Here is a 13,577-nt window from a genome sequence, read left to right as displayed (position 1 = left end):
ATTATCATGCTGTTTAATCAGCTTCTTGATATGCCACACCTGTCAAAAGGAGAAATGCTCACTAACTGGGATGGAAACAAATTTGTTTGCCAAATTAGAGAGAAATAAGCTTTTTGTGCTTATAGAACATTTCTGGGATATTTTATTTCAACATGAAAAGCCGGACCAACACTTTACATGTTGCGTTTATATTTTTGTTCAGTATATATCTATATTTTACTCCAAGAATCTATTTAATTTAATGTTTGCTACTGTAGGTAGGTAGCATTAGCTAGCACTGGTCATGTGTATCTGAGCCAAAACGCCGCCAAATCGCAATAAAATCACAGTATTGAATCACAATACATATAGAATCACAATACATACAGAATCATGAGAATCACAATACGTATAGAATCATGAGAATCACAATACATATAGAATCACAATACATACAGAATCATGAGAATCACAATACGTATAGAATCATGAGAATCACAATACATATAGATTCACAATACATATAGAATCATGAGAATCACAATACATATAGAATCACAATACATACAGAATCATGAGAATCACAATACGTATAGAATCATGAGAATCACAATACATATAGATTCACAATACATATAGAATCACAATACATACAGAATCATGACAATCACAATACATATAGAATCACAATACATATAGAATCATGAGAATCACAATACATATAGAATCATGAGAATCACAATACATATAGAATCACAATACATATAGAATCATGAGAATCACAATACGTATAGAATCATGAGAATCACAATACATATAGAATCATGAGAATCACAATACGTATAGAATCCTGAGAATCACAGTATTGAATCACAATACATATAGAATCACAATACATACAGAATCATGAGAATCACAATACATATAGAATCATGAGAATCACAATACATATAGAATCACAATACATATAGAATCATGAGAATCACAATACGTATAGAATCATGAGAATCACAATACATATAGAATCATGAGAATCACAATACATATAGAATCATGAGAATCACAATACATATAGAATCATGAGAATCACAATACGTATAGAATCCTGAGAATCACAGTACATATAGAATCATGAGAATCACGTTACATATAGAATCATGAGAATCACAATACGTATAGAATCCTGAGAATCACAATACATATAGAATCACAATACATATAGAATCATGAGAATCACAATACGTATAGAATCATGAGAATCACGTTACATATAGAATCATGAGAATCACAATACGTATAGAATCCTGAGAATCACAGTACATATAGAATCATGAGAATCACGTTACATATAGATTCACAATACATATAGAATCATGAGAATCACATTACATATAGAATCATGAGAATCACAATACGTATAGAATCATGAGAATCACAATACATATAGAATCATGAGAATCACATTACATATAGAATCATGAGAATCACAATACGTATAGAATCATGAGAATCACAATACATATAGAATCATGAGAATCACAATACATATAGAATCATGAGAATCACAATACATATAGAATCATGAGAATCGCAATACATACAGTATCATATCGGCACCTAAGTATAGTGATAATATGGTATGGTGAGGCCCCTGGTAATTCCCAGCATCATCCAACAAGCAGGTAATAAAAGCATGAGTAAGGCTGTGCGTCACTGTTGACCAGTGGTAATGTGTGTGCCACACAGAGGGGAAGTGAGACTGGAAGGGGTCAGTGACTGTTCTGTTCCTTTTACTAACATGACACACACACACACACACCCCAGGCATATCCTATCAAGTACAGCTCAGAAGTAAACATATTGGATGCACATGCAGGTGCCATGTAAATATAAAGCTACACAAATACTGACATTGTAAATAGGTCAGTATGTAGAAAACAGTTGACATGTAGAAAGAGAGTGAGACAGAGAGCAAGAGAAGAGGAGTGGGTGAATGAAGAGGTGGAGGAGGAGTGGGTGAATGAAGAGGTGGAGGAGGAGTGGGTGAATGAAGAGGTGGAGGAGGAGTGGGTAAATGAAGAGGTGGAGGAGGAGTGGGTAAATGAAGAGTTGGAGGAGGAGTGGGTAAATGAAGAGGTGGAGGAGGAGTGGGTAAATGAAGAGGTGGAGGAGGAGTGGGTAAATGAAGAGGTGGAGGAGGAGTGGGTAAATGAAGAGGTGGAGGAGGAGTGGGTGAATGAAGAGGTGAAGGAGGAGTGGGTAAATGAAGAGGTGGAGGAGGAGTGGGTAAATGAAGAGGTGGAGGAGGAGTGGGTAAATGAAGAGGTGGAGGAGGAGTGGGTAAATGAAGAGGTGGAGGAGGAGTGGGTAAATGAAGAGGTGGAGGAGGAGTGGGTGAATGAAGAGGTGGAGGAGGAGTGGGTAAATGAAGAGGTGGAGGAGGAGTGGGTAAATGAAGAGGTGGAGGAGGAGTGGGTGAATGAAGAGGTGGAGGAGGAGTGGGTAAATGAAGAGGTGGAGGAGGAGTGGGTAAATGAAGAGGTGGAGGAGGAGTGGGTGAATTAAGAGGTGGAGGGGGAGTGGGTAAATGAAGAGGTGGAGGAGGAGTGGGTAAATGAAGAGGTGGAGGAGGAGTGGGTGAATGAAGAGGTGGAGGAGGAGTGGGTAAATGAAGAGGTGGAGGAGGAGTGGGTAAATGAAGAGGTGGAGGAGGAGTGGGTAAATGAAGAGGTGGAGGAGGAGTGGGTAAATGAAGAGGTGGAGGAGGAGTGGGTGAATGAAGAGGTGGAGGAGGAGTGGGTGAATGAAGAGGTGGAGGAGGAGTGGGTAAATGAAGAGGTGGAGGAGGAGTGGGTAAATGAAGAGGTGGAGGAGGAGTGGGTAAATGAAGAGGTGGAGGAGGAGTGGGTGAATGAATGAAGAGGTGGGTGAATGAAGAGGTGGAGAAGGAATGGGTGAATGAAGAGGTGGAGGAGGAGTGGGTGAATGAAGAGGTGGAGGAGGAATGGGTGAATGAAGAGGTGGAGGAGGAGTGGGTGAATGAAGAGGTGGGTGAATGAAGAGGTGGAGGAGGAGTGGGTGAATGAAGAGGTGGAGGAGGAGTGGGTGAATGAAGAGGTGGAGGAGGAGTGGGTAAATGAAGAGGTGGAGGAGGAGTGGGTGAATGAAGAGGTGGAGGAGGAGTGGGTGAATGAAGAGGTGGAGGAGGAGTGGGTGAATGAACAGGTGGAGGAGGAAGAGGAGGAGGATGGGGGGAAATCTTTAGTTGACTGGTCGATTGTTTGGTCGACCAAGATTTCTTTAATCGAGCAGTAGCAAAAATAAACATATATGTCATGGTGTACAATACCCCTATTGGCTCCTGTCTGAGAGGACTGATCCACTGTGGAGGTCTGTCTGAGTGGACTGATCCACTGTGGAGGTCTGTCTGAGTGGACTGATCCACTGTGGAGGCCTGTCTGAGTGGACTGATCCACTGTGGAGGTCTGTCTGAGTGGACTGATCCACTGTGGAGGCCTGTCTGAGTGGACTGATCCACTGTGGAGGCCTGTCTGATTGGACTGATACATTATGGAGGCCTGTCTGATTGGACTGGTACATTATGGAGGCCTGTCTGATTGGACTGATACATTATGGAGGCCTGTCTGATTGGACTGATACATTACGGAGGCCTGTCTGATTGGACTGATACATTATGGAGGCCTGTCTGAGTGGACTGATACATTATGGAGGCCTGTCTGAGTGGACTGATACATTACGGAGGCCTGTCTGAGTGGACTGATACATTACGGAGGCCTGTCTGAGTGGACTGATACATTACGGAGGCCTGTCTGAGTGGACTGATACATTACGGAGGCCTGTCTGAGTGGCCTGATACATTACGGAGGCCTGTCTGAGTGGCCTGATCCATTACGGAGGCCTGTCTGAGTGGACTGATCCATTAAGGAGGCCTGTCTGATTGGACTGATCCACTGTGGACTGATCCATGTTTGTCTGAGCCATTGTGGAGGCCGTGAGGATGGCATCGTCCATCAGTCTAAGACATACGACTGAAATTGTATATGGTTATATTATTACGTAAGAATAGAGTTTCTCTGTCCAGTGTCTGTGTTATTTTGCCTATCTTAATATTTTCTTTGCAATTCTGCCTAGAAGGCCAGCATCCTGGAGTCGCCTCTTCACTGTTGACGTTGAGAAGGGTGTTTTGCGGGTACTATTTAATGAAGCTGCCAGCTGAGGACTTGAAGTGTTTGTTTCTCAAACTAGACACTCTAATGTACTTGTCCTCTTGCTGTTGTGCACCGGGGCCTCCCACTCCTCTTTCTATTCTGGTTAGAGCCAGTTTGAGCTGTTATGTGAAGGGAGTAGCACACAGCGTTGTACGAGATCTTCAGTTTCTTAGCAATTTCTCGCATGGAATAGCCTTAATTTCTCAGAACAAGAATAGACTGACAAGTTTTAGAAGAAAGTTCTTTGTTTCTGGCCATTTTGAGCCTGTAATCGAACCCACAAATAATGATACTCCAGATACTCAACTAGTCTAAAGAAAGCCAGTTTTATTGTTTCTTAAATCAGAACAACAGTTTTCAGCTGTGCTAACCAAATTGCAAAAGGGTTTTCTAATGATCAATTAGGCTTTTAAAATAATATACTTGGATTGCTAACACAATGTGGCATTGGAACACAGGAGTGATGATTGCTTATAATGGGCCTCTGTACACCTATGTAGATATTCCATAAAAAATCTGCCGTTTCCAGCTAAAATAGTCATTTACAACATTAACAATGTCTACACTGTATTTATGATCAATTTGATGTTATTTTAATGGACAAAACATGTGCTTTTCTTTAAAAAAAGCAAGGACATCTCTAAGTGACCCCAAACTTTTGAACAGTAGTGTATATCTACAGAAATAATACAGATGCTGCTTCTTAATATGAATAATGAATAATAATAATGAATAATAATAATAATGAATAATAATAGTAATATTAATCATACTAAAAAATACTGAATAATAATAAATAACAATAATATGAATAATAATTAATAATATTAATAGAATGAATAAGAGTCATATTAATAATAATAATGAACAATATAATTGATAGTATTAATAATAACAATAAGAATGATAATATTACTATCAATAATAATACTACCAACAATAATACAATTAATAATACTATTCATAATAATAATATGAATAATGATAATAGTACTATTAATAATAATACTATTAATAATAAATAACACTATCAATAATAATACTATTCATAGTAATACTATTAATAATAAATAACACTATCAATAATAATACTATTCATAGTAATACTATTAATAATGATAATATTACTATTAATAATAATACTATTAATAATAAAGAACACTATCAATAATAATACTATCTGTAATAATACTATTAATATTAACAATACTATTAATAATAATAACCCTCCGTTTTCTTGATCTCCTTATTGGTATTATTACTATTATTGTTATGATCATCATTATACTAATTGTATAGGCTTTCTTTCCCATTGACCATAGCTACTGCCAGAGCCTGAAGCGGGGTTGTTTCAGACGCATACAGTCCACATTGGTCCTTCTGTAGCACAGTTGGTAGAGCATGGCGCTTGTAACGCCAGGGTAGTGGGTTCGATTCCCGGGACCACCCATACGTAGAATGTATGCACACATGACTGTAAGTCGCTTTGGATAAAAGCGTCTGCTAAATGGCATATATTATTATATTATTATTATTACATTCAAAGTTTCCAAACGGCAAAAACATTCAATGAGATCCAGGGATATGGTGCAAAAAATGATTCTCCAATCAACTTAAAGCATAGATTACTTGACGTGACTGTTGTTTGTAAGGATAGAAGTATCAGGCAACAAGGTAAGACCCAAGTGTAGACTGTGTGAAGTAACAATGTTAATTGTAACAACAGAGGCAGGCAAACGACAGGTCAAGGCAGGCAGGGGTCAAAAATCCAGAGTAGAGGTCAAGGTACAGGACGGCAGGCAGGCTCAATGTCAGGAACAGGCAGAGTGGTCAGGCGGGCAGGTACAGGGTCAGGACAGTCAAGGGTCAAAAACCAGGAGGACGAGAAAAAGAGAGACTGGGAAAAACCAGGAACTAAGACAACACACTGGTCGACTTGAAACAACAAAACAAACTGGTAACAGACAGACAGAAAACACAGGTTTAAATACCCAGAGGACAAGTGGGGAAGTTGGGGGACACCTGGAGGGGTTGTAGACAAGGACAGGTGGGGAAGATGGGAGACACCTGGAGGGGGTGGAGACAAGGACAAGTGGGGAAGATGGGAGACACCTGGAGGGGGTGGAGACAAGGACAGGTGGGGAAGATGGGAGACACCTGGAGGGGGTGGAGACAAGGACAGGTGGGGAAGATGGGAGACACCTGGAGGGGGTGGAGACAAGGACAGGTGGGGAAGATGGGAGACACCTGGAGGGGGTGGAGACAAGGACAAGTGGGGAAGATGGGAGACACCTGGAGGGGGTGGAGACAAGGACAAGTGGGGAAGATGGGAGACACCTGGAGGGGGTGGAGACAAGGACAAGCGGGGAAGATGGGAGACACCTGGAGGGGGTGGAGACAAGGACAGGTGGGGAAGATGGGAGACACCTGGAGGGGGTGGAGACAAGGACAGGTGGGGAAGATGGGAGACACCTGGAGGGGGTGGAGACAAGGACAGGTGGGGAAGATGGGAGACACCTGGAGGGGGTGGAGACAAGGACAGGTGGGGAAGATGGGAGACACCTGGAGGGGGTGGAGACAAGGACAGGTGGGGAAGATGGGAGACACCTGGAGGGGGTGGAGACAAGGACAGGTGGGGAAGATGGGAGACACCTGGAGGGGGTGGAGACAAGGACAGGTGAAACAGATCTAATAAGTAACAAAAGGGATATATCTCAACCAGGTCAATATAAATCATCAAGGTACCTGATATTTCATCATATACATTCATATATTTACACACACGTACACGGAGCTCTGTATGTTTTTATACAAATATGTATATTTGTACATCTCATTACTCCCCTTACCGGCCCGATATAGGCTACACTGTCTAGCTACTCCCCTTACCGGCCCGATATAGGCTACACTGTCTAGCTACTCCCCTTACCGGCCCGATATAGGCTACACTGTCTAGCTACTCCCCTTACCGGCCCGATATAGGCTACACTGTCTAGCTACTCCCCTTACCGGCCCGATATAGGCTACACTGTCTAGCTACTCCCCTTACCGGCCCGATATAGGCTACACTATCTAGCTACTCCCCTTACCGGCCCGATATAGGCTACACTGTCTAGCTACTCCCCTTACCGGCCCGATATAGGTTACACTGTCTAGCTACTCCCCTTACCGGCCCGATATAGGCTACACTGTCTAGCTACTCTCCTTACCGGCCCGATATAGGCTACACTGTCTAGCTACTCCCCTTACCGGCCCGATATAGGCTACACTATCTAGCTACTCCCCTTACCGGCCCGATATAGGCTACACTGTCTAGCTACTCCCCTTACCGGTCCGATATAGGCTACACTGTCTAGCTACTCCCCTTACCGGCCCGATATAGGCTACACTGTCTAGCTACTCTCCTTACCGGCCTGATATAGGCTACACTGTCTAGCTACTCCCCTTACCGGCCCGATATAGGCTACACTGTCTAGCTACTCCCCTTACCGGCCCGATATAGGTTACACTGTCTAGCTACTCCCCTTACCGGCCCGATATAGGCTACACTGTCTAGCTACTCTCCTTACCGGCCCGATATAGGCTACACTGTCTAGCTACTCCCCTTACCGGCCCGATATAGGCTACACTATCTAGCTACTCCCCTTACCGGCCCGATATAGGCTACACTGTCTAGCTACTCCCCTTACCGGTCCGATATAGGCTACACTGTCTAGCTACTCCCCTTACCGGCCCGATATAGGCTACACTGTCTAGCTACTCTCCTTACCGGCCTGATATAGGCTACACTGTCTAGCTACTCCCCTTACCGGCCCGATATAGGCTACACTGTCTAGCTACTCCCCTTACCGGCCCGATATAGGCTACACTGTCTAGCTACTCCCTTTACCGGCCCGATATAGGCTACACTGTCAAGCTACTTCCCTTACCGGCCTGATATAGGCTACACTGTCTAGCTACTTCCCTTACTGGCCTGATATAGGCTACACTGTCTAGCTACTTCCCTTACTGGCCTGATATAGTCTACACTGTCTAGCTCCTCTCCTTACTGGCCTGATATAGGCTACACTGTCTAGCTACTCTCCCTACTGGCCCAATATAGGCTACACTGTCTAGCTACTCCCTTTACCGGCCCGATATAGGCTACACTGTCAAGCTACTTCCCTTACCGGCCTGATATAGGCTACACTGTCTAGCTACTTCCCTTACTGGCCTGATATAGGCTACACTGTCTAGCTACTTCCCTTACTGGCCTGATATAGGCTACACTGTCTAGCTCCTCTCCTTACTGGCCTGATATAGGCTACACTGTCTAGCTACTCTCCCTACTGGCCCAATATAGGCTACACTGTCTCGCTCCCATTACTGGCCTGATATAGGCTACACTGTCTCGCTCCCATTACTGGCCTGATATAGGCTACACTGTCGAGCTCCTCTCCCTACTGGCCCGATATAGACTACACTGTCTAGCTACTCTCCTTACTGGCCTGATATAGGCTACACTGTCTAGCTACTCTCCTTACTGCAGCAAGTGAGAGCAAAGGACACTGCCACATGTTGTTGGCTTGCAGCACAAACTGTAAGCATTGAGCAGTGTAAACCAGTGGTCACCAACCAGTCCATGTTCAAGACATTCCATCACCAAACATTTCTGTAGAAACGGCTTGACTCCACTTGTATTAGTATTATTATTATTAGTAGTAGTATTAGTATTATTAGTATTATTATCAGTATTATTAGTAGTAGTATTAGTAGTAGTATTATTATTATTAGTGTTATTATTATTAGTATTAGTATTATTATTATCAGTATTATTCGTGTTGCGCTGTTGGCGGCAGGGGCACTTCATTCAGAAGCTCTGTAACACCGGGTATGAAAAGTGTTCCATTCGTCTCTGAAAAGACCGACTCCACCTTCCTGAGTTCCCAGTGGTCTTGAAAGCACCATGACAAAAGGTACCATCAGTCCAGTTAATTAAAAAAGCTCATTATTAGCAAATCATTTCAATTTATGCTCAGCTGTGCCTCGGAAGTGCTACACCAACTGATCTATTCTGTTATCAAAGCTTGAGTTTTGAAATATAGTATGGTTTGAGAAAAATAATATTGGCAGGTCAGGCATATAGCCAATATGCTGTGATAATGTATTAGGCCGACTGCAAAAATAAATTTTTATTAGGTTAATGTTACATTTTTAATCTGATTGGTAGATCTCGGCTTGCTTTTTGACTGCGAAAGTGATCTTTACTCTTTACTCAGGTTGATGCCTACTGGTGTAGACTGTATCACAGTGACATCCAGGTGCGGCAGGGTAGCCTAGTGGTTAGAATGTTGAAGTAGTGACCGGAAGGTTGCAAGTTCGAACCCCGAAGCTGACAAGGTACAAATCTGTCGTTCTGCCACTGAACAGGCAGTTTAACCCACTGTTCCTAGGCCGTCATTGAAAATAAGAATTTGTTCTTAACTGACTTGCCTAGTTAAATAAAGGTAAAAAATAAACATTTAAAAAAAGGTGGTTACTACCAAATATTACAATCTATTTTTCATGAAGACAGCTATTCTACTCTAAATAAAATAAAGTGGGATGGAATAAATGTCAAGTCCTGACCTTAGTTATCTTTGTTTTCTTTATTATTTTGGTTAGGTCAGGGTGTGACGAGGGTGGTATGTGTGTTTTTGTCTTGTCTAGGGTTTTTCTATATCTATGGGGTTTTAGTATGTCTAGGTATATGTATGTCTATGGTGGCCTGAATTGTTTCCCAATCAGAGACAGCTGTTTATCGTTGTCTCTGATTGGGGATCCTATTTAGGTTGCCCTTTTCCATGTTGGTTTTTGTGGGTTATTGTTTGTGTAGTTGCGTCACATTTGTTTTGTTAATTTGTTTATAGTGTTCTTCGTGTAAATAAAGAAGTATGTATTCTTATCACGCTGCGCCTTGGTTTCCTCGTTATGACGACCATGACAAATTAGAGATGGTGACCAAATTCAGATAGTGACCAATACTACAAGTTATTTCTCCCTCGCCCATCGACAGAAACATCCATTTATTTGACCAGTTTTCACTAGCCCCATGCGGCTGCTGCTGCTGCTGCCAACTAGCCAACATATACTAGCTGGGAAGGGCTTTTCAGGATGACTGACTGAAATGAATCCATTCGTCTCCACACTCGACTCTCAGCTGTGCAACATACGTCATCTATTTGGGCTCCAGGCGTGTCCAGGGAGCAAGGAAGAAAGGGCTAGGGATGGGTATTAGGATGATTTTACTATTCTAATAATATTGTGATATTTTTTCAGATAGAATAAACTAAAAGTTCAAAAAGAGACTCTTAAAACAATCATATGGACACCGATGCTCACAGCACAGGAACTTCTCTATTCCTCTCCCATCTCTTTCTATCTTCCTCATCTCATCTTGCTCATCTCATCTTGCTTTTCCTTCCTTCCTTCCTTCCTTCCTTTCCTCCCCTCACTGCCCCCTGCATCCTGACACACAATCACCCCCCCCCCCTTTCCTCCACTTCTCTGCCCCCTCCATCCTGACACAATCACCCCCCTTTCCTCCACTCCTCTGCCCCCTCCATCCTGACACAATCACCCCCTTTCCTCCCCTCACTGCCCCCTCCATCCTGACACAATCACCCCCCTTTCCTCCACTTCTCTGCCCCCTCCATCCTGACACAATCACCCCCCTTTCCTCCCCTCACTGCCCCCTCCATCCTGACACAATCACCCCCCTTTCCTCCACTTCTCTGCCCCCTCCATCCTGACACAATCACCCCCCTTTCCTCCACTTCTCTGCCCCCTCCATCCTGACACAATCAGCCCCCCTTTCCTCCACTTCTCTGCCCCCTCCATCCTGACACAATCACCCCCCTTTCCTCCACTTCTCTGCCCCCTCCATCCTGACACAATCAGCCCCCTTTCCTCCACTTCTCTGCCCCCTCCATCCTGACACAATCACCCCCCTTTCCTCCACTTCTCTGCCCCTCCATCCTGACACAATCAGCCCCCTTTCCTCCACTTCTCTGCCCCCTCCATCCTGACACAATCAGCCCCCCTTTCCTCCACTTCTCTGCCCCCTCCATCCTGACACAATCAGCCCCCCTTTCCTCCACTTCTCTGCCCCCTCCATCCTGACACAATCAGCCCCCTTTCCTCCACTTCTCTGCCCCCTCCATCCTGACACAATCACCCCCCTTTCCTCCACTTCTCTGCCCCCTCCATCCTGACACAATCAGCCCCCCTTTCCTCCACTTCTCTGCCCCCTCCATCCTGACACAATCACCCCCCTTTCCTCCACTCCTCTGCCCCCTCCATCCTGACACAATCACCCCCTTTCCTCCCCTCACTGCCCCCTCCATCCTGACACAATCACCCCCCTTTCCTCCACTCCTCTGCCCCCTCCATCCTGACACAATCACCCCCTTTCCTCCCCTCACTGCCCCCTCCATCCTGACACAATCACCCCCCTTTCCTCCACTTCTCTGCCCCCTCCATCCTGACACAATCACCCCCCCCTTTCCTCCACTCCTCTGCCCCCTCCATCCTGACACAATCACCCCCCTTTCCTCCCCTCACTGCCCCCTCCATCCTGACACAATCACCCCCCCCTTTCCTCCACTTCTCTGCCCCCTCCATCCTGACACAATCACCCCCCTTTCCTCCCCTCACTGCCCCCTCCATCCTGACACAATCACCCCCCTTTCCTCCACTTCTCTGCCCCCTCCATCCTGACACAATCACCCCCCTTTCCTCCACTTCTCTGCCCCCTCCATCCTGACACAATCAGCCCCCCCCTTTCCTCCACTTCTCTGCCCCCTCCATCCTGACACAATCACCCCCCTTTCCTCCACTTCTCTGCCCCCTCCATCCTGACACAATCAGCCCCCCTTTCCTCCACTTCTCTGCCCCCTCCATCCTGACACAATCACCCCCCTTTCCTCCACTCCTCTGCCCCCTCCATCCTGACACAATCACCCCCTTTCCTCCCCTCACTGCCCCCTCCATCCTGACACAATCACCCCCCTTTCCTCCACTCCTCTGCCCCCTCCATCCTGACACAATCACCCCCTTTCCTCCCCTCACTGCCCCCTCCATCCTGACACAATCACCCCCCTTTCCTCCACTTCTCTGCCCCTCCATCCTGACACAATCACCCCCCTTTCCTCCACTCCTCTGCCCCCTCCATCCTGACACAATCACCCCCCTTTCCTCCCCTCACTGCCCCCTCCATCCTGACACAATCACCCCCCTTTCCTCCACTTCTCTGCCCCCTCCATCCTGACACAATCACCCCCCTTTCCTCCCCTCACTGCCCCCTCCATCCTGACACAATCACCCCCCTTTCCTCCACTTCTCTGCCCCCTCCATCCTGACACAATCACCCCCCTTTCCTCCACTTCTCTGCCCCCTCCATCCTGACACAATCAGCCCCCCTTTCCTCCACTTCTCTGCCCCCTCCATCCTGACACAATCACCCCCCCTTTCCTCCACTTCTCTGCCCCCTCCATCCTGACACAATCAGCCCCCCTTTCCTCCACTTCTCTGCCCCTCCATCCTGACACAATCAGCCCCCTTTCCTCCACTTCTCTGCCCCCTCCATCCTGACACAATCAGCCCCCCTTTCCTCCACTTCTCTGCCCCCTCCATCCTGACACAATCAGCCCCCCTTTCCTCCACTTCTCTGCCCCCTCCATCCTGACACAATCACCCCCCCCCCTTTCCTCCACTTCTCTGCCCCCTCCATCCTGACACAATCAGCCCCCCCTTTCCTCCACTTCTCTGCCCCCTCCATCCTGACACAATCAGCCCCCCCTTTCCTCCACTTCTCTGCCCCCTCCATCCTGACACAATCAGCCCCCCCCCCTTTCCTCCACTTCTCTCCATGCTTTAGAGTTATACCACTGTGTTACACACCACAGTGAGGGAGATTCTCTGTGACAGTTTATATGAGCCAACGGCCTCACCTAAACACCAACCAGAAACACCCTGTTGAGACGACGGGTGAAGCAGGGGTTTGTGTGTGTGGATATATAACCTATATATAGCTGAGCTGTAGATGTGTGTGTATGTGAACGTCTATGTGTGAAGAGACAGTACAAGTGCCAGAAATGTGTGACTGCGTGTGTGTGTGTGTGTGCCTGTGTGTGCGAGAGAACTCTTCAGTGTAGAATGCATCCAGTCCTAGGCGATGGAATTATTTTTCTTAGGCTCAAATCAACATGCAGAAAGAGTGGTCTGTCTTGCAGCAGCACCATACTATGACGCAGGTTGGTGGAGATGACAGAGGTTTCGACATACATCGATGAGAGGGTCCCCCCTTCTTCCAAAGGTGTTACTTGTTGACACAGGTTGGTGTAACAGTAT

The 13,577-nt window shown here is 45.7% G+C and overlaps 1 protein-coding gene across 10 annotated transcripts in view; it reads right to left on the bottom strand.

Moving 5' to 3' along the window:
* Positions 1–13,577, bottom strand: part of ece2a (endothelin converting enzyme 2a) — a 259,489-nt gene that overhangs the window by 242,033 nt on the left and 3,879 nt on the right. For 2 of the 10 annotated variants that reach the window (XM_052476330.1, XM_052476321.1), the window contains exons 3-4: positions 6,591–6,860; positions 5,822–6,500 (exon numbers count right to left, since the gene is read on the bottom strand). The exons of 1 other annotated variant lie outside the window; for it this stretch is intronic. In XM_052476330.1, coding sequence (XP_052332290.1) covers positions 6,192–6,500; positions 6,591–6,860 — 579 coding nt within the window. In that variant the 3' untranslated portion in view covers positions 5,822–6,191. Of the gene's footprint in view, positions 1–5,821; positions 6,501–6,590; positions 6,861–13,577 lie in introns of those variants that run through there. 7 more of the 10 variants (XM_052476327.1, XM_052476325.1, XM_052476326.1 and 4 more) reach the window with 7 other exon arrangements.

The sequence above is a fragment of the Oncorhynchus keta genome, chromosome 23 (genome assembly GCF_023373465.1).
Source record: "Oncorhynchus keta strain PuntledgeMale-10-30-2019 chromosome 23, Oket_V2, whole genome shotgun sequence".
Taxonomy (NCBI): domain Eukaryota; kingdom Metazoa; phylum Chordata; class Actinopteri; order Salmoniformes; family Salmonidae; genus Oncorhynchus; species Oncorhynchus keta.
Note: the sequence above shows the minus strand (reverse complement) of the source record. Positions and strands in the feature narration are given on the sequence as shown.